At 47.9% G+C, this 18,780-nt stretch overlaps 7 protein-coding genes across 7 annotated transcripts; 4 read left to right on the top strand and 3 right to left on the bottom strand.

Annotated features, from left to right (window-relative positions):
- Positions 1 to 424: 424 nt before the first annotated feature.
- On the top strand, positions 425 to 2,203 carry Aspvir_008090 (GNAT family N-acetyltransferase; the record flags this gene model as incomplete). The annotated part of the gene is made up of 5 exons (XM_043271266.1): positions 425 to 969; positions 1,013 to 1,085; positions 1,137 to 1,157; positions 1,447 to 1,934; positions 1,981 to 2,203. The coding sequence occupies 5 exons, from the start codon at positions 425 to 427 to the stop codon at positions 2,201 to 2,203; spliced, it is 1,350 nt and encodes a 449-aa protein (XP_043127201.1).
- A 644-nt stretch (positions 2,204 to 2,847) lies between these two features.
- Positions 2,848 to 4,623, bottom strand: Aspvir_008091 (putative MFS maltose transporter; the record flags this gene model as incomplete). The annotated part of the gene is made up of 4 exons (XM_043271267.1): positions 2,848 to 3,428; positions 3,479 to 3,816; positions 3,872 to 4,350; positions 4,405 to 4,623. 4 exons carry the CDS (start codon positions 4,621 to 4,623, stop codon positions 2,848 to 2,850), a joined length of 1,617 nt encoding a protein of 538 aa, XP_043127202.1.
- A 2,492-nt stretch (positions 4,624 to 7,115) lies between these two features.
- On the top strand, positions 7,116 to 7,505 carry Aspvir_008092 (uncharacterized protein; the record flags this gene model as incomplete). The annotated part of the gene is made up of 1 exon (XM_043271268.1): positions 7,116 to 7,505. The coding sequence occupies one exon, from the start codon at positions 7,116 to 7,118 to the stop codon at positions 7,503 to 7,505; it is 390 nt and encodes a 129-aa protein (XP_043127203.1).
- A 1,985-nt stretch (positions 7,506 to 9,490) lies between these two features.
- On the bottom strand, positions 9,491 to 11,059 carry Aspvir_008093 (KamA family radical SAM protein; the record flags this gene model as incomplete). Its single annotated transcript, XM_043271269.1, has 4 exons — positions 9,491 to 9,808; positions 9,863 to 10,413; positions 10,460 to 10,832; positions 10,883 to 11,059. 4 exons carry the CDS (start codon positions 11,057 to 11,059, stop codon positions 9,491 to 9,493), a joined length of 1,419 nt encoding a protein of 472 aa, XP_043127204.1.
- A 1,113-nt stretch (positions 11,060 to 12,172) lies between these two features.
- On the top strand, positions 12,173 to 13,078 carry Aspvir_008094 (D-alanine--D-alanine ligase family protein; the record flags this gene model as incomplete). Its single annotated transcript, XM_043271270.1, has 3 exons — positions 12,173 to 12,193; positions 12,318 to 12,890; positions 12,935 to 13,078. The coding sequence occupies 3 exons, from the start codon at positions 12,173 to 12,175 to the stop codon at positions 13,076 to 13,078; spliced, it is 738 nt and encodes a 245-aa protein (XP_043127205.1).
- A 298-nt stretch (positions 13,079 to 13,376) lies between these two features.
- Positions 13,377 to 15,190, bottom strand: Aspvir_008095 (uncharacterized protein; the record flags this gene model as incomplete). The annotated part of the gene is made up of 4 exons (XM_043271271.1): positions 13,377 to 14,209; positions 14,270 to 14,647; positions 14,704 to 14,988; positions 15,157 to 15,190. The coding sequence occupies 4 exons, from the start codon at positions 15,188 to 15,190 to the stop codon at positions 13,377 to 13,379; spliced, it is 1,530 nt and encodes a 509-aa protein (XP_043127206.1).
- Positions 15,191 to 16,610: 1,420 nt separating this feature from the next.
- Aspvir_008096 (uncharacterized protein) lies at positions 16,611 to 16,964 on the top strand (the record flags this gene model as incomplete). The annotated part of the gene is made up of 1 exon (XM_043271272.1): positions 16,611 to 16,964. One exon carries the CDS (start codon positions 16,611 to 16,613, stop codon positions 16,962 to 16,964), a length of 354 nt encoding a protein of 117 aa, XP_043127207.1.
- Positions 16,965 to 18,780: the final 1,816 nt, after the last annotated feature.

Raw genomic sequence — 18,780 nt, forward strand, 5'->3', positions numbered from 1 at the left:
CTATTTCATCTCTACTTACGGAATGCTAATATTAAGTGATTGATAAGAGATGTAAGCAAAACATTGCATCTGGTGATTATCACAGTATGCTCCCTCCATGTATCCCGCAGGGCGTAGGGCGTGGACCACGACAACCATAATAAAGCCGCAATTAGGCAGCCACAGATTGTACATCCTATATAACATTAGCAACCAGCCAGATGTTTGCTGTATAAGACTTGATATTTTTTATTTCGACTATACTCTACCAGAGCACTGTCTGACGGCAGCAGAAGTCCACCAAAAGCTTTGCTTTCCAACAGTCAACCCCGAGAAAGTGCGACACTCCTATTAATGTCCATGCCAGTATTGTATGATTCCTTCAGTTAACGACCCATACATAATCAACTGATATCAACTCAGCATACAAAGCAAATCCTGAAATATGACAATCCCCGCCCTCAACTTCCGCCTCGCAACCCCATCCGACGCACCCCAAATCCAACAACTAATCCAATCCGCCTTCCGCGCCTTAGACCCCAGACCAAACTGGACCGGCGACACAACCCTCTCCTCAAGCTTCCACATCGAGACCACCGAGATCCTAAGCACGATCACCACGCCGGACAGTGCCTTCCTCCTCGCAACGGACCCCACCGGTGCTCTGATCGCCTCCATCGGCATCTCCAGGCGCGGCGCGCACGCGGACGACGATGCTGGACTCGCGCGCTTCTTCATGCTTGCTGTCGATGAAGCGTACCAGCGGGGTGGAATCGGGCGGAAGATACTTGCCTACGCGGAGGGGTATTGTCAGAGGAAATGGGGTGTTAGCAGGGGAGGGCTAAATGCGCTTTCGACGCGTGAGGAGCTGATATTGTGGTATTCGCGGTGTGGATATCGGAGGACGGGCGAGCTGACGCCGTTTCCGGTTGAGAAATTTAAGGATATGCAGTTGCCTGAGGATTTGTGTTTTGTGGAGATGGAGAAGAAGTTGGTTGTGGAGTGAACTGCGTGAGGACTGACTGCGGTGCAGGAGGTGGAGAGAGAATGATCATGATCCAGAAGGCATTGATTGGTGGGTTTTGCTGTTTTTGTCGTTTCATATAGTAGGTAATGTTGATATTGTGAGCTGAATTCTGAGGCTAAAAGTCACGTAGACTCAACCAGCGCTGGAAGAGGTAAGGATGGAAATGCTACTTCTATTTCCTTGATGTTTTAAGCATGAACCGGCTTCACTAGGAAGCTTTATAACTATCTAAAGCTAAACAAGGAGTACTGGGCCCTGATTAATAGGCTATATGGTCCCGGCATATTACAGTGTAGCCGCGCAGAGACGAAAAGTCAACAGTACCTCAGCGTGCTCACCCGCCGATGATGGCCTTCCAATCTCTCACTATAACAATTCCATCCTTCTTGAGCTTTAGAGACATTACGGCGACCTCAACTTATTCTCCTCTGAGATGACAGGTTCCACTGCCAAGCGGCAGCAACGCGAAACAAAAGCGTGCTACCCGTGTCGCTCGCGCAAAGTCAAGTGCGACCTGCCAGAAACGCGGTCATCCCCAGATCTGTGTCTATGATTTTGAGGAATCTTCTCCGCGGAAGCGGGCCATGTTAAGTCCTCAGAATAGCAACGCTGATGCCTCTCACGTTACTGGCTTGGATGGTGCAAATGATCAGCCTCCAATCAGGAATTCGGCATCTCCTCTGCATATCGGACTTGCATCAGGATCGGTTAATCAAGAGGACCCTGCGAATTACGTGTGCTCTGGAGAGAATACAGTCATTTCCCTACTGGGTTCACACGACACCGATGGATCAATTACCCACAAGGCGAGCTCTGTGTTGGGACTCCAAAACAGCTTCAGCAATTATCCGTTCATCGACCTCAAAACACCCAGAGATCGCTGGAAGGCTCTCGTGGAGATCCTTCCTCAGAGGCAGGAGATTTTGAAGTATGTTGAGCGACTAACCCGGGGTGCCGGTGCTGATCGGCAGTAGGTTTTTTCACTTCTACCGCACCTCCACCCATCCATCCAACCCAATCCTTGTCGATATCGACGGCTTTGAATTGGTCGTATGCCAGTTCCTTGCATCCTACGCGTCTGGGGAACTGCGCGATCGCGACAAGATCTCGGAAAGATGGTCGTCAGATCGATCCGTCGGTCAGATCAGTCTCCTCCTGGCCGCGTTGGCGTTCGGGAGCGCACTACTCAGACCTTGAGAACCCCGAGAGGTCGGAAAAATACCAAAGCTTTGGTAAGAATAAGCCCTCTTCTATCGAGAAATCATGAACTGATGCTGGAACCAAGCCCGCCGATCTTTCCAAGCATTAAGGTTGGCCAATTTCCTCTTGCGGCCATCGCTTGAAGTTGTCCAATCTCTACTCATTCTGCTAATAGCCTTAGCATTGGTACAGATTAGCTATCTCTAGTTTAAATTGTTAAGTAGAAAGCTATTAACCCCTTAAGACTCTATAGTTAGTATATTAGCTAGTTATGTATTAGGGATAGGGAGGAGTATGTTATTTATTAGCTATTTTGTATGTAAAAGTATATAGGTGCATCCATGCATAGAGTTTAGACAAGAAAGTGAATACCTGTATTATTATTGCCTTGTTGATACCCCTACGTACACGTGTTATAAATCGTGCAACACCTCATAAATCAGATATACCAAAAGCAAGCCTGGTACTGTAGCAGCCATTACCAATGAGGGTAGAGGATGCAGTACATTCCAACGTGATTCTCACCCTTCAACTCATCTTGTGAAAATAATCACTTGTAAGTATCTAGTGAGAAACTCGTCCCTACCACCCATTCCGGCACAAGCAGCGCCACTCAGGCTTCTCCGAACAGCAATTTCCATCTACTCATCGTCGTCGATATCGACGACCGTCTGCTTCCATTTGCGAGCCGGAACATGTCGCTTGAACAAAATGTCGATCTCGCGGAAGGACCTGTTCTTCATCTCTGGAACCCAGATCCAAGCCATGAGGGTGCAGATAAAGGCGGTGGCAGCCCAGACATAGCCGCTCTTGCCGCCCAGGTTCCACTTATCATCGTTGAGCATGTAGCTGGCAAGGAAGATGCAAGGAATATTGACCAAGTAGTAGGCACCTCGTCCAATACCGGTTGTCAGTGGCCTGAGACGAACGGAAGATGTCTCGCCGATGATGACCCATGAGGCAGGGGCGGGTCCCAAGCAGAACAGGACGGAGACGATCAAGCCAAGGGATGCTTGCGCATTGCTAGCCGCCTTACCACCGCCAACTGAAGCCGCAATACCAAGCGCGATCAAGAATGCACAGTTGATGAATTGACCATAGACATAGATGGTGCGTCGGCCGAGGTATGTGGTGAGGACCCAAGAGAGCATGACCATGATCCACTGGAGGGCAGAAGTGATGAGACCAAGTGCAAATGCGGTGTTGTCGGCCATGCCGGCCTCTGAGCTGGTGTTAGTCTGCTATGAGGTTGCAGGAAATGGTTGGACTCACGTTTGAAAAAGTAAACCGCTTGGTTAGCAATCAGATTGCCCGTCAGATTCTGAGATGCGTACACACCGCACACAATCAATGTGCGGTAGCGATCGGTACCTTTCCACAGTTCAACGAGACTGGGCTGCTTCTGGCTCTTCTCAAGATCGATCGTGCGACGCATCATTGCGACTGCGTCAGCGGGATTATCATTTGCACTCGCGCGTCCAAGGCGTTTGACAGCCTTCTCTGCCTCAGCCAGACGGCCCTTTCGTACGAGCCACCAGGGTGATTCAGGCGCAAGGAAGAGTAGGATAGCGAGAGGAGTAGGAAACATCCACTGGAGTGCAATGGGAATTCTGGTATGACTGTTAGTACAGTGCTCCTCGATGGCATCTATGGGAGCGGACGAACCTGTATGCTGAGGAGTCATTCTTGGATTGGTAGTGGTAAGTGATACCGCCGACAATGATCGACCCAATAGCCCAGAACATCTGCAACATCTGCGTCGCTGGAGCTCTCAATCTCATTGGCACAATTTCGGCACAGTAGGCGGGTGCATTGGCGATAAAAATGCCCCACGGGATGCCTTCCAGGATCTGGGCCGCGAAAAACATCCCCTGGCTGTTTCCGAAATAGAAGATGAAGATGAAGCCGTTCAGGCACATGAGACCGCCAATGGTTGCCCATCGATATCCAATCCAACTGGTAATGGGACCTGCGATGAATACACCGATGAAGGCACCGATTGGTCCGCTACACTGGAATGCTGACTGCCATGAAGCTTCGATAATATAATCGCCTTTTACGTCGCTCCATACACCAAAATCCTGGGCGAATCTATGTGTGGCTATGAACTGTCCCATCAAGAAAACGCAGTATGACTCCATGATCTATCGCAGCGTTAGGTTAGAGAAATGATCTGCCAATCATGGGCAAGAGCTTACAATGGTGCATGACATGACGAATGCCCACCAACTGGCAGCGGGATAGGCCTTGACAGCCTCTAGCACAGTCATCTTATGCTCGATATCCTCAGCATTGATGGCGCCCGCTCTGTCGAAGTCGACCTTCTCGCCGACATCGTAGACAGGTCCGCCCTTGGAGGTGGGCTGCTCCTCGAGCTCCAACGATGAGGTCGGCTTCTCTGTGACGACGTTATCCATGTTGACGATTTGAGAGAAATGTGAGAAATGAAACGAGGCAGGCACGACTGGGTTTTTAGGGGATGTTATCTTTTAATACCTGCGCGTCTGCATGGGTGTGCGCGTGATAGGTGATACGTGGGTTAATTATTATATGCAATCAAGTCAGCAAGTAGCGGTCCGAGTCCGATGTTACCGCAGCTTGTGCCGCCGGGCTTTTTCCCATTTCCCCCACCCCGTAAGCAAGGGATAATGGTTGCAATGGGAGACAATTTACCCGAAAGCGGCCAGGCGCCGGACCAACAAAGCGGAGTTGTGCCATGGGGTTTTGCACAAACTACCCTATTGGACTGAGGCCTGCGGATCAGAGGATTGTGGCGTTGGGAGAGCCTGGTTAAGGCCACGAGTTTGAAGGGAGTGTATTGTCCTCCACAGGAGAATCTCCATGTTTCAGTTTGAGGGTAAATTATGCGGGGCCCCAAGACAAGACCGCTGCTTAGTGCTTGTTAGGCTTGTCTAGACTTGTTCTAGACTTGTTGGTGGCTTGTTAGCGTCTTCTTAGTGCTTATCGAGCTGCCACTCACATGCCTTGTTACCGAAGCTTTTGGCTCTCTGTCTTAGCTCTTCATTTAATTAGTACTGCCTCACTTTCTGATTGGTTCATACCCATTATCATGTGCCGTCTAGGAGGCCTTAGGCCGTTGCGACCGGTTACAGCTTGTCCACATGGGTGTTTAAATGAGCCCTAGTCGATGGTTTCAAGATAATCTCACTATCATGGTAGTACGGGAATTCCAAATGGTCCTTCGTCCAATTGTTCTGAGTAGAATATCATGCACACAGTGATCCTTTTGAGCTCAGCAGTCGCCACCTCACCGAGCCCGGACAAGATGAGAATGAGAGAAACTCCAGACACGCTAGGGCGCGCCACCTCGGGGGATTCTCCTTTGGGACAATTGGCCGCTGCCAAGCCTTCCTTGGTCGTGAAAAGGGTTTGTCCTAACTAGTTTCAAGCATGCTAATCTTGCATTGGTACGATACAGTTAGCCTACAGCTTCACAGCAGTGGGGACCTGTTTGCCTCGGAAATAATTTCAGCCCTGTCAGCGAAATTGCAAAGGAATGGCGCAGGAGCTGGATTACTAGGTGTCTCCTGCCTCGTATACACTTTTCGACGTCCTTAGCTCTTTAGGTACAAACATCGGATAATTACTAGTAGTACATGGCAAAAAGTGTTCAGCAGACTTAGACGCCGGAATTCCTGAATACAAGTCTTCATTCCCTCGACCTCGAGCCAGTCCACCTGCCTCCACCGGAAAGGCCGAGCTAGATGGGTAAGGGATCCTGTCCGGTGGAGGAAGAGATCCTGGCGCAGAAACTGGGGAAGGTGATGCTTTGATTGTCTGTTTTGCAATCATTTACTTAACTAACCAGTTATGGAAGCAGTCGTTCAGTACGTGCATGAACCACACCCTGTCCTACACTTTCTTTCAATTTTCAACCCATCAGGCACGAGGCAGTGGAGACCATGTCTACATGCCTGCTTGACCCAACCGAACTACCCGAAGAACCCGAATCCTGCGCAGATCGCCGTTCAGACATGATCACTGAAACTAAAGAGCTGTGCATTTGTCTGGCTGCTAGTTTTCCCGCTGTTCATATATAGATCACGCTGCCGAGGTAAAGGCAGGTCGACAGCTATGAAGGAGAATCCCCAATGTTGCCAAAGACATATAGGCTGGGAAATTGCTGCAACCCATAAAGACGGTGGCGAGTATTTTCAGCCATCGAGCAAGGAGAACTCTCCTTGCTGTTCGATTGCTTGAGTTGCGAAGATAAGAATCATGATCAATGACATACATTCAGAGATTTGGAATCATGGATGGCATTTGTTTATGTGGTTACTGCCGCATGCGGATATCCCCCGCACATTTGATAAACCTTAATCTGAACCCTCAACTTCCATTGTAGCATTTCTATATCCAAGATTATTTATTTCTCGGCTACCTAAGCTCTATGGGATAATCTCAGGCAGCATAGGATGGGTTGCGTAGATGTTGTGGTATCGGTCAGTGGGATCAACATCCCAAGCAAGGTATAGATGGGAATAAGAGAACAAGTCTCACAATGGGAATGAATAAAAGGGCAATTGGGACGAATAAACAGTTTGTAGTTGTATCAAACCTGCAAGTCTCTCATCCAAGGATCATAGCCATCGGCCAGGGGTACTCTGCTGCTTGAGGGATACACCCATAGTTGGCAAGAGACTCCCTAGGAGGTACTAGCGAACCAGAAGTCCATCCAACCACCAGCTATGCAATCTCCAACGTGCAGTCGGGAAGATAGAATCCAGACAATGAAATCACGCCCCTTACCCATGATTGGCAGATCATTTCTCTAAGAGAGACCTGGAGAACCTTGTTCAATACCCTCCAGCACCCAAACATTAACCCGAAGCTTCGAGGCCAGGGATTTGTCAAGTCGGTCTACGAGTTGTACACTCAGTGTCTACATATGACTCACGCAGAGCTCCATGTGATACACGACGTCACAGTTCAGTATCGCAAGACCTCCGAGACCAGATTCGGAGCCTCCGCCTCAATTACCATCCAGGCCATGACCAGATTGCTGGATATCTGTCGAGAGTCCAAGCGATTCGAAGCCGAAGTCGTCCACTTGTGCGAACAACTTCTCGGAACTCCATCTGATGAGACCGAGATCGACCAAGAGAAACTCCAAGCAATACTGGATGCTCATTACGAAGAGCAATACGCTTCAATCGCATCGGCCAGTGTCGAGTCTGTTTCCACCGAGCAGATACAGCGAGTGATCACCATCCGCAGGGAACGGCTGACCACTATACGGGCTACCTACGGATGGGCTCTGTGTCGCTTATTTCATTGAGATGTTTGGTACTCGAGTTGAATGTAATTAAGATTACTTTTAATAGCTCACATGCGCTCATTCTATAGGACCATCCTTGACGGGATTGAATCCCGCTTTAGTCCGCTTACAATGCTGAGATACACGGCCAGGAGACCCCACTGTCGTCAGATTCCGATGTCGGAAGTTCTAGGGAAATGGAGCGAGATCTGTCCTCTACGGCCCGTCCTAGCTGTCGATACTCAATGCAACTGCCCCCGAGCAGTGGAGCAGCAGTGAGGTATCTCGACCGGACGTCCCTTTTCCGCATGTCTTCGAGCTATGGGGGGGTGCCTTGCCGTCGATCTGATTAGCTGACAGGTCCGCTCTTCAAGGGGGTCATCAGCCAACCGGAGCCGAGTCTATTTTCCGGAAGTGGAGTGGACCCCTCGTCTGGATGCGAAAAGGATGATGGTACTTTAGTAATGGTGGGCATGTTGGTGGGTATTCCAAATAGCTTCGCATATATGCGGTTACGCCCGCCCTGGATACTGTTGTAACCCTGTGTGGCCGTATATGGAGGCCCTCATGGCGTGTAAGACGTAGACAGCCCAGTTCAGAAATGATCCAAATAGCAGGCACTTTTAACAGGAAGCATCGTAGCCCTTCGAGTATTGAGACCGGCCATTGATTGCATTTATCTTTTCTTCGAGAGACCAGCACCAGAGAGAAAGCCAGCACTTAGCCTCTTCCCAACAATTTTTAATTGCCTTGTCAATTACACTGCAATAGTTTACTCTTCTTAACCATCTGTCTAAGCTGATAATGAATGGTCTCCTCTCCTGTTGGTAATTGTGGGGCAAGTAAGGCAAGTATGCTTTCCCAATGCTCCCACAGTGATGATTAAAGTAATAATACCCTTACACCATGTCTATTGCTTTAAGCCTTAATGTCCTTTTAATTAAAAGCTGATTGCCAAGGCTAAAGCTGAACTAGACTACTTAGCAGAGATCCTTCAGGCAGAGAGGGTGTAGGTTTACCAGCCGCCCATAGGGATCAACTGGCTAGATATTAATAGATATACCAGGGTGATGCCCTATAATGGGCTTATGAGTGTCTAGAACATGTTAATTAAATCCTGCTTTACTTAGCCCTGCTACAATCAGGAGATTGAAATTAGTTATAATACTATCCTAAGTAAGCTGGCACTAGACCGCTAGGTAAAGATCATTTGCTACCTGCCACACACCTTATCTAATATCTTGCTGGATGAGGATGGGGGTAAATCTAGTCTGTGGGTGATTAACAACAGCCGCCCTGTGTTTAATACAGTAGACTTTATATGGTTTAGCAAGACTATCCTTAGATAATTTAGCCATATTATAAACCAAGCTAGAGTGGAGTACATCTAGTGCTGCCTGCATGCAGGATATAAGATAGAGATACTTGAGGTCAATGACCCACATGCTATATATAATATATATTAATACGATGATCCTTCTAATTTGTGAAGGGCTGCTTATCTATAACCTAAATAAAGTTATAGAAGGAGCACTGCGCAAACATATAGTGCTAGTGGATTAGGGAGCTGAAGGATCCGCCCCTTTATATAACAAGCCCACTGTTGCGTCTTAATGCCTTGGTGTTAGACAGGAAAGGGTTGTAGTTAAGGCCAGTAACCAGCAGACTGCAAGGTGGTATAAATCTCTAGGGATGAAATGCATACTTTGCCCCTTCAGGCATGTCAACTGTATCAGAGGCTCTTTCCACTGTGCCACGGTGGATCCGGTGAGTGACAGCACACAACAGCGCTAGAGGAAAGATGTTGTCAAATCCAGTTTCAATAACAGGTTTTAATTTTCCTTTTTCCGCAGTGAAAATAGTTAAAGCACGTTGACACGCCCCCAAAAAAGACGAAGAAGAAGGAGAAATATAGTTGCAGACCAGGATTATTTTTGGCTATTTGGCTTAACTCGCGAGGTAGTCTCTAAGCGATAGTCCAAAATCCACAAGCTTGTTGCAACACACTACTTCCCACCATACTTCTCCAAGACCTCCTCTCTGGCATCCTGGGAAAGTGACCACAACGGATCCCAATACTGCATCTCCGTGGGATCCCCCTTCAGGCCTGGCGCAGAAAATGTAGCCAGCCCAATGCGCCGGTCATAGCTCTCGACAGATCGAATCAATCGCTTTCCACCCTCGGCTGGTAGGTCGAGAATGAAGTTCGGGACAAGAAATCCCGCAATACGTCCGCGAATATGCCGCTCCAGATGTAGACCATGGCTCAGCGGGGTGCGGAGATCCTCTGCCCCAGGGACGATATCCCCTTGGTAGACGTAGTACTGCAGACATCTCAGTAAGAGCTTTGGGTACATTTTTAAATGAAGCCAACCTACCGGCTGAATGTTAATATCTCCAAGCGCATGAACAAGCTCTGTCATGGTCTCAAGAGTATTGTTAACCCCATTCAGGAGCACAGATTGATTCCGCACGGTGACCCCAGCCTCGTACAGACGCTGCGCACCGCGCCTCGTCACCCAGGTGATCTCATTGGGGTGATTGATATGCGTGTGGATACAGATATGCTTGCCTGCCCTACGGGCTCGGCGATCGAGCTCAATGACAGTATCTGTCCAGTTATCGTTCGGGTCGATAAGTCGACTAGGGGACACGCCAAGTCCCTTACTGGCGAAGCGGAATCGACGGATGTGGGGGATACCCAGGAGTCGGTCGCCGATGTAATGCAGCTGTGACGGTTCAAGGAGGTACGTGTCTCCGCCTGAGACGACGATGTCTCTGAGCGACGGTGTTTTCTCAATGTACTCGAATCGAGGGGCCCATTTCTTCGGCAGAGGGAGGAAGCGCTTCTTCTTGACCGATTCCGTTTCTGTACCGACGGTATAGGAGCGGAAGCAGAAGCGGCAGTACACAGGGCAGATAGATGTTGCTGTACATTGTTAGCGCAGTAACGACTAGATACGTCCAGCACGAACCAAAAAAAAGGGCCCGGTCCGGATATCGGTGGATCAACCCATCCACAGGCGAATACTTGTCTTCATGCATTGGGTCCAACACCGCCATTGGGTGGTCGATATTCAGTGGGGAGGAAATCGGCACAAACTGCCGTCTGACCGGGTCGTTCAATGGATCAGACCAGTTTACCACGCTGAGTATGTGAGGGGACAACCGAATGGCCATGGGGGCCTTCTTGATTCCCTCTAGGACCCGTTCAATGAAGTCTTCCCGAGTGCGTATATCTGTAATTCGAAGCCAACTTTCCATGTCTCTCTGCGGGGGAATCGTAGCTGGCAAGACTGACGAGAGGAACTCTACAAGGCCAGCTGCGCTTTGAACCGTGTTTCCCATCTAAGTCGTTAATATGCTTTTTGCCAGCACGATCTGTGGTCACGACCTACCTGCCACTTGTGACTCAGGAATTGATCTGCCGTAACATCTTCCCACCTAGGGATCTTCTTCCAATAGGGATCTTCTCTTTCAACGGAATAGGTGATTGGTGGCGGAGTGAAGACCTGCCTTTCTGCCACTACAGGCTCTGCGCCTAGGGTTGATGCCGTGGTGATTCTGCGCTGCATAATGGCTCGTGTGAAAATTGGAAGGCATTTTGAAGTTGTCCACAGACTGTAGAAACGGGGAGACATTGTGAGTATCTTGGATGAAAGATATCACCGTACGGGAGCAAGTGACCAGTACTCGAGCTGTAGCAGAAAGCTACGGTGTAAGTAGTATTCTACTTCGTTACTCAGACTAGAGTTCATTTCCCAGTATATATAACGCGGGAATGCTGCATGATTTGACTCATCACATCGAGAGTGAAGTCACATACCTTGGTGCGACCTTTTACGTAAATCAAAGACACCCAAGCTAGAAATGTGCACCTACCAGCGGTGTACGTAATAGGGAGTCAGCCAGAGCTTTTGAATGAACTTGCTTCCATCAGGATCCGGCCCACAGCACATGGAAGATACCTGTGGCCTTGCTGAATCCCTGCGCGGGCTGTGGGGACAGTGAGGTATTTGTGGCTATCCTAACGGACGGAGGATTCTGTCTTATTTGGCGCACTGTATTTACTTGACAACTTGACAAACCAACTCTAAAATTTTTCCCCTTGTTTTGAAGTGCCATGGCGTCAAGTCAGAAGGAGTGCGTGGTTCAAGTATTTTTCGAGTTTGTTTATGATATCCTTACCTTCCAGCAGTTATGCTATAGTATCCACTAGGTATCCTATTTGGAGAGAGACGAAGACGTAACATTCCGTATATTTTGTGCTCCAGCATACTTCGAGGTTATAAGGTCCTCTAGCAGTGACATATGGGATCTCCAGGTACGGAGTACATGTTGACATTCCTTGCCCGATCCGGTACTACGTCCTGACTACTGTGCAGTCTGTACTAGCTGGTCAGGGGAATGCAGCTCGGCGGTTAAGATTCAAGATTTATTGGCCGCATGCAGCAAGCAACATCCCTGGCTTAAAAGAACGCTGGCAATGGCGCTATATGGCTGTGTGTGTGCGTCAATAGAAAAAGCATTCTTCCTTCGGGACAACGAGTCTGAGCAGCCAAATTGTGACGCCGCCGTGCCTTTTCAATTGCTGCGACAGAATTACTTCCTCTCCCATAAATCAAATTGCTTGAGTATTATCATCATTCACTACTTCAACTTCGACCGTCCTATACCGAAGTCTCAAGATGCCCCCAAAAACCCCCCTCGTAATACCTTTCATATTTCGCATGTTTTCTCTGATGCGGCGACGTTGTCGCTTTCGCACGATAAGGGGAGGACAAAGGTACCTTGACATATATTGGCATTGAGAAGGCCGGCTGACTATGATAGATGATTCTGGAGCATATGGAAATTCCCACGGCACCATTCGTCATTGTTCCTGCGGCCTGGCCAGACCGTGACAGGCGGCCAATTAACGAAATTCTGAGCCGGTCTCCTCATGCGGAGGCCTTGAAACGGTTCCCCCTCTGCATCAAACCGAATTGTGAAGGATCATCAAAAGGCATCTACTCCTTCAGCAAGGTCCATAATCTCGCCGAACTTCAAGACGGGGCCCAAAAATTAAAAACCAAATATCCAGATCAGAGTATCATCATCGAGAGTTTCCTAGCAGGAGAAGAATACACGGTAAGTATCATCGGGAGCGGAAAGTCAGCCCGGATTCTTGGAACAGTACATCTGGACTGGGAATCGGTGAGACCTGCCGATGGGTGCTACAGTACCTCGGACTGGGCCCCCGATGTTGAAGATGATTACCCCACCCGTGTTGTGAGTAGCAAGGATAATCCTAAGGTCCAGCAAGCCGAGGCACTTGCACTTCAGGCGTGGCAAGCTCTCGAGGGTCAGGATATTGGCAGAATTGATATGAGATGGGATCTAGACGGCAATCCATATGTTCTTGAGGTAAGTGTCCTCTGGAATGTACAGTCCACTACTCACCCGCTCAGATAAATGCTATTCCCGGTCTGCGGCCGAGCTGGTCGACCCTCACCAAGACAACAGAGGCTCAAGGTATCAGCCATCAAGAACTGATTGAGGCAGTTCTGGAGAGTGCTTTGGAACGATATCCGCAGGCCAGATGCAAGAACTAGTCTGCACTCTACAAACCACTGCTTATTTCCATAACCTTATCAATCTGAGGACAGTCCACCTCTTGTGCCACCATCCATATTATATTCGCTTGTTTTGTCTTCTCAGCGCGTCTCGGGTTTCTTATTGTTGGTACATAGAATATATCAAGGCGGCAGGCAAAGAAACAACCAATTTCGCTCACGAGCTGTCAATCCTCTCTTAAGATTTCTCTCTGCCAAGCTCGGAAAACGAGGGTTATTTTGTGTGGGATGTGAGGCATGGTGTAAAAAAGAGAAGTAGAGTCTACTTGTCTACATTCTATCCACTTGATCCATCAATGTCAAAGGGCCAGATGGATCTGAGAGTTCTTTCATCTTTTACTGGCTCATTGTCATCCTGGTCTGGGTTGGTCAAGACAGCCTGTAACATCCCACTGAACAGTTCCTTGTGAGCCAGTTCTGTCGCTTCCCAGGCGTCTAAGGGTACCCAACCATCTGTCGCAGTGTTGAGTAAGCCTGCCAAGTCACGACGCAAATTCTGCGCTGCTTCAAAGAGTCTGTACTCCCTCTGATGATTCGCTAATTCTTCTGCCGTAGGCATTGGGTATACGCATTGACCGTCAAATCCTAGCTCTTTCCAATGTCGGGATGTTTCAATCAACTCGTGACGTAGAGCTACTGCGCCATCCTTCCACGTCCTGTAGCAGTAGCGAAAAGGTCGAAAGAGGTTTTCATTCATCAATCTCGGTCCAGAGAGTTTCGGTGTAAGAAACTGTGAGGAGAGGTCAAAAGTCTTGGCGCAGATCTCATTTCCTGTCGCAAAGTCCGGCACTTCATCTGAATACCAAAATGCTGGTTCGATACTAGCTGCCTGCCAGTCAATAATACTGGTGATGAGAGAAGGATCGTCTTCCGAAACAAATATATTTCTCATATGCAAGTCGGGGTTGAAGAATAGCGGCGAGGCAGCGTTTTTAATCCGAGAATCCGCGGCGATTTGCCGCAGTACACTCCGGGCGTCGTCGAGAAGGCGCAAGTGTGTTTGAACCGATCCATGATAGAGTGGCTTTTTCTCGACTTCAGTATTGGCTATGGGTACCCTCGAAATGCCAGCATCAATTAGGCCATCGCAATACTCGTCAAGACTAGTCCCTGGTTATTCATCACAGTAAGTGAACTTGCCTGGAGGACCGAGATTCCGCTGTAACTTACAAGGCCCATGATTTGGCTTCACATTGTCATAATACCTATCTTCTCCAGGATCACAGTCCCAGTATCGAGTACTGCAATGTGGTCCAATACAGAAATTGTTATCCACGTATTTACTGTACTGAGAATTGAGAGTATTGTTGAAGTATATGCTCCCAAATGCCGGAAATTCCAGGTCAACTGCCTCTTTGATCATTCGGTAAATCGCATCTATGCACCGGACTTGCTGATCTCCAGCCATTTGATGCCATTTCTCGCACAATGAGACACCAGCTGCGTGTTCCATGATTATATATTCGCTACAGATGAGATTGTCTGCATCTGCAGCGTCATTATGCCAGTCAAGGATCCTAGGAATGGAAATGCTGGTCTTCGCTTGCACTATAATGGATGGATCAATCAGCTCCTGCTTAATCAACCTGCTATAACAGACTCACGGTAGTGAATCGTGGCGACCTCAGAAGCAGTGGTCAGTTTCTTTGGCCCAGCTAACGGAAATGGAAGTCTAGCCACGAGTTGCTTGGCATTATTCAACGTGAAAATAAACACCCTATTGAAACCTCCTTCAATTTTTCGACATGCTGCGATGGCGTCTGCTCCAGGACATAGATGAATAACCCTCTGGCAAAGCGCTTCGAAATTGAACTTGATGTAGCGCGAGTCACGCTCCACCTTGTCGCGACGTAACCACCGACCGCTCGTGTAAGCATAGGGGTCAATCCCTTCAACAAGTCAGCCTAAAGGAACCAGATCTGCTGCAGGGATGACGTCTTACTAAGTCCCGATGTTGTCCTTGCATGCACCTTTGAAAAACTGGAAGCATGGGTAAGTTGAAAGCAAAGCTTTACTGAATAAGATGGAGACAAAAGGTAAGGACGGAGCGTGCAAACCACGATGGGCAAAGCTGTGGACAGCCTGTAACATCTTTGGGAGAACAAGATAGAGCGAATGATCATGATATTCGATGAGAATTGATGTTATGAGAGAGACGAGATGGACGAGGTCACGAGAGCTGTTGTCAACAAGCGAGGCCGCGCTAAACCCAATATGGAAGGATAGACACCCATATCCTCACTCCATGTTAGTTATACGTCCTCGTGTACAAACAGCTCAAATTCGGATATATAGACTCAATTCCGAGGTAAGAGATTTACTTGTCTCGACGCGTGCGCGGAGAAAGACTATGGGTAAAGTTACGGAAGAGCCAAAAGGTCGCGGCAAGGCTACTTATATATATATACAATAGTCTGCTGGAACACAGCAATTATAAGGCATTTCCTAATTACTACTCTTTTGAGTCTTCGGTGTTGCAAGGCTTATACTCTACCATGGCACCGTGGTCATCAAGGTCAGCTTTCAGGGGAATATCAAGAAGGGACAATATGATAACTGGATGACCAGTGAAATGATCAGCAAACAAGATATTATAGAGTACTCACACCCTCCTCTCAGATCTCAAGCGACAAAGGGGGTTGAATATGGTATTGCCATGCTATATACTCATCCCTAGGACTACAAGACTTATTTTCTAGGTACCATCGCAACAACGCCAAGCGCAGGACTATTGTTAATTCGCTTACGCAGCCCTCCAGGATCAAATGTCACTGATGACTTGCTCGAAGCTTACTCAAGCCGTTGCACCATACCTGTGGGCCAAAAGCATTTACGTTGTACTAGACACTATCAGATTTGTCTTACATCCGAAATTCATTTCTGGTGCTGGAGTCGCACAAGATATAGGATTCTACCTTAGTGTCACTGCACCTCACAATAACTAATTTCAGTCTCTTTGAAAAGCAATTCAAGACTACTGGGTGGTGACACTGGTTTCATGACAAGCGGCATACCAAGAAAGCGAACGGTGTCCTTGACTCGGTACTACGTTCAACTGAACGGAAGCTCCTCAATTCAAAAGGGCTCTTCGGCATGGCTGTAAGGGTAAAACATCTCTTTGACTCGGCAAACCGAATTCTGAGACCCTTGAGCGCGGCATTAATTGAGATTCTTTGTTACGGCGATGAGTTTCGAGAAGTCGTGGTCCGTTCTATCTCCTGAGACAAGCCTTTGTTCCTCCGCTGTTTATGGGTTCAAAGGGTAGTTGAAAGGTTGTGGCCAACAATGCTATGATAATGAAGTGTCTAGAACATAGGAATAGTCCATTGTTGTATGTTTAAGATAACAGCCGTATGCCTCGAAGCAATGTCTTAGTCCCAATATAAATATCACTCCGATTCTATCATTAACACCATCATCTCCGTCATTTCTCTGAACCCCTACTATCTCTACCACTCTCAGTTTGAACAACGCAACCTGAAAACCACAACCGCCACAAGCACCACTCACAATGCCGAAGCAGCCCAAGTTCAAACTCCACGAGGCCCGCACCTACAAAAGTTTCCTCCTGATTCGCCCCGATGACCCCGACCTCCCTGCTCTGACGATGCTCAAAGAAGTATTGAAGATCCTGCAGGCCGGCCAGGGCAACTTCTCCCCCCGTCGGGAGTCCTTTCCCGACACGCAGGTAGGCGATCTGATTTTCGAGATCATCACCGAGGATAATTCTCTCAAGGGACTGACCGATGCTGCCTTGCAGTGCATCACACAGCAGATTGAGAACTGGGATTATGACAAGGACATGATCAGGTGGGAGCAGTATGTCGAGGGGATGGTTCTGATTGACTATAGGTATCTGCACTAGGTGAGCGTCCAGAGTTGGGCAGACTGGTGGGATCTTTCTCAGCGTGCTTTTGAGTGGGTGATTAGCATATTGCTGGAGCTTTACTTTACTTTACTTTACTCATTCAATCTGCTTCTGGGAGTGCTATCACCGCTTTTTGGGCTACAGAATCAAATCTAAGTCCAAAACTATTTGTTGTTGCATCTTTCCTGTAGGGCTAGAGTATGTCGAGTACAGACGATGTATAACAAGTTATGCTTTCTGATCGAAGCTATGCCACAGAAATTCCATGAGGTGTGCCATTTGCTAAAAGATCAACATTCTATACTCAAGATCATAAGTAGTAGAACACCGATAGATCATATGAATGATACAACGTTCACTCCAGCTACTGCTGGATGTAAAACTGGTGCAAATGTTTATCCTCTTGAATACTCTTAGGTGCCCTCATATAAAACATACTAAGCCACTTTTATAAACATTTTCAAGAGCCCTATTACGTGATTCCGTTTTGAATGGTACGGCAACCCAATGACAGAGAATAATTTACATAACCTATATCCCTAAATACAAACGCATCCAATAGTACTGGTCTCAAAAGGCTGCATCATGACCCCCAGAAATCAGAACATCCTTATTGCATTGGCTCCAGCCACGATGCTGAATACCTAGCAATGGTTCTGTTATGGAGGGATTCCAGTGAAGCGCGGTAAAATGAGATTGATGATTGGATAGGCAAGTGATTCTTCCTACAGCGAATCCACCAAATAGTCTGACAACCGAAATCATCTGGCTCAGCACCCACCGTGACAAAGCGGCACCTCATCGAGTCAACTACATGTGAAATCGTTACTTTGACAGCTTCAATTGCATGATATCTTTGAATTCGTTCCTCATACCTCGAAATCGCGATGGGAAGCCAATACCCATACTTTGGAGCCCGCTAGCGTGCCGAAGTTCGTGGCTTGAAGGCTCCCCGCTACCTACTTTTGAGAATCGGAGGGTGATTAGTGTTATTTTTAGAATAGCCATTGAGTCTTAGCAGTAGTACTAAGGTTGAGCGAATCAAAATCTGTTGCCTGAACCAAGCAGTTGCGGGGAACCGCGTGACGGGATGGGGGCTGAATGGCAGGGGTTAGATCATCTTAAGTGTCTGACAGCTGGCTCGTCGCCCAACTCGTTACCAGCGGCATTCTCCTAGGTCGATGTTCGCTGGAGCTCGGAAGAGCAAGTTCAAGCTCAGATATTCATTAAAGCATGGAGCAGGCGATGTTGACCAATCATGCTAGAGAGGCGAATCCTCTTGACAGTACAGGCCTCTGTTTGCTGGCCCTTGATGGTGGCGGCATGTGAGGGCTCTCATCGCTCTACATCTTGAAAAGCATCATGGATTGACTGAACCACGAACAAAAAAAGAACAGCCTTCCTTCTATAAAGCCATGCGAAGTGTTCGACCTTATTGGAGGCACCAGCACCGGCAGGTAGGTTGACCTATTCTTTAAGAAATGTGACTAACCCAACCATCATAACAGGCTGATTGCGATCATGCTTAGTCAGCTTGAAATGGACATCAATGAATGCATTGCCGCGTACGCTGATCTGGCGGCAGACATTTTTAGTAAGAAATTAAGCTGTGTTCCAGTCAACATTAGAGGTGGAGTTAAGTCGCGATTTGATTCTACAAGATTAGAAAGCGCGATTAAAAAGGTGATAACCTAGAAGGGTGTGTCTGAGGCAGACTTACTTAATAATGGCACTGAGTGCAAATATTAGATGTAAGTGCTTGCCCTATATAATAAGCCTGGATTCTGATAGGAACAGCTTTATATGTATGATT

The sequence above is a fragment of the Aspergillus viridinutans genome (assembly GCF_018404265.1).
Source record: "Aspergillus viridinutans IFM 47045 DNA, scaffold_6, whole genome shotgun sequence".
In the NCBI taxonomy this organism is placed as follows: domain Eukaryota; kingdom Fungi; phylum Ascomycota; class Eurotiomycetes; order Eurotiales; family Aspergillaceae; genus Aspergillus; species Aspergillus viridinutans.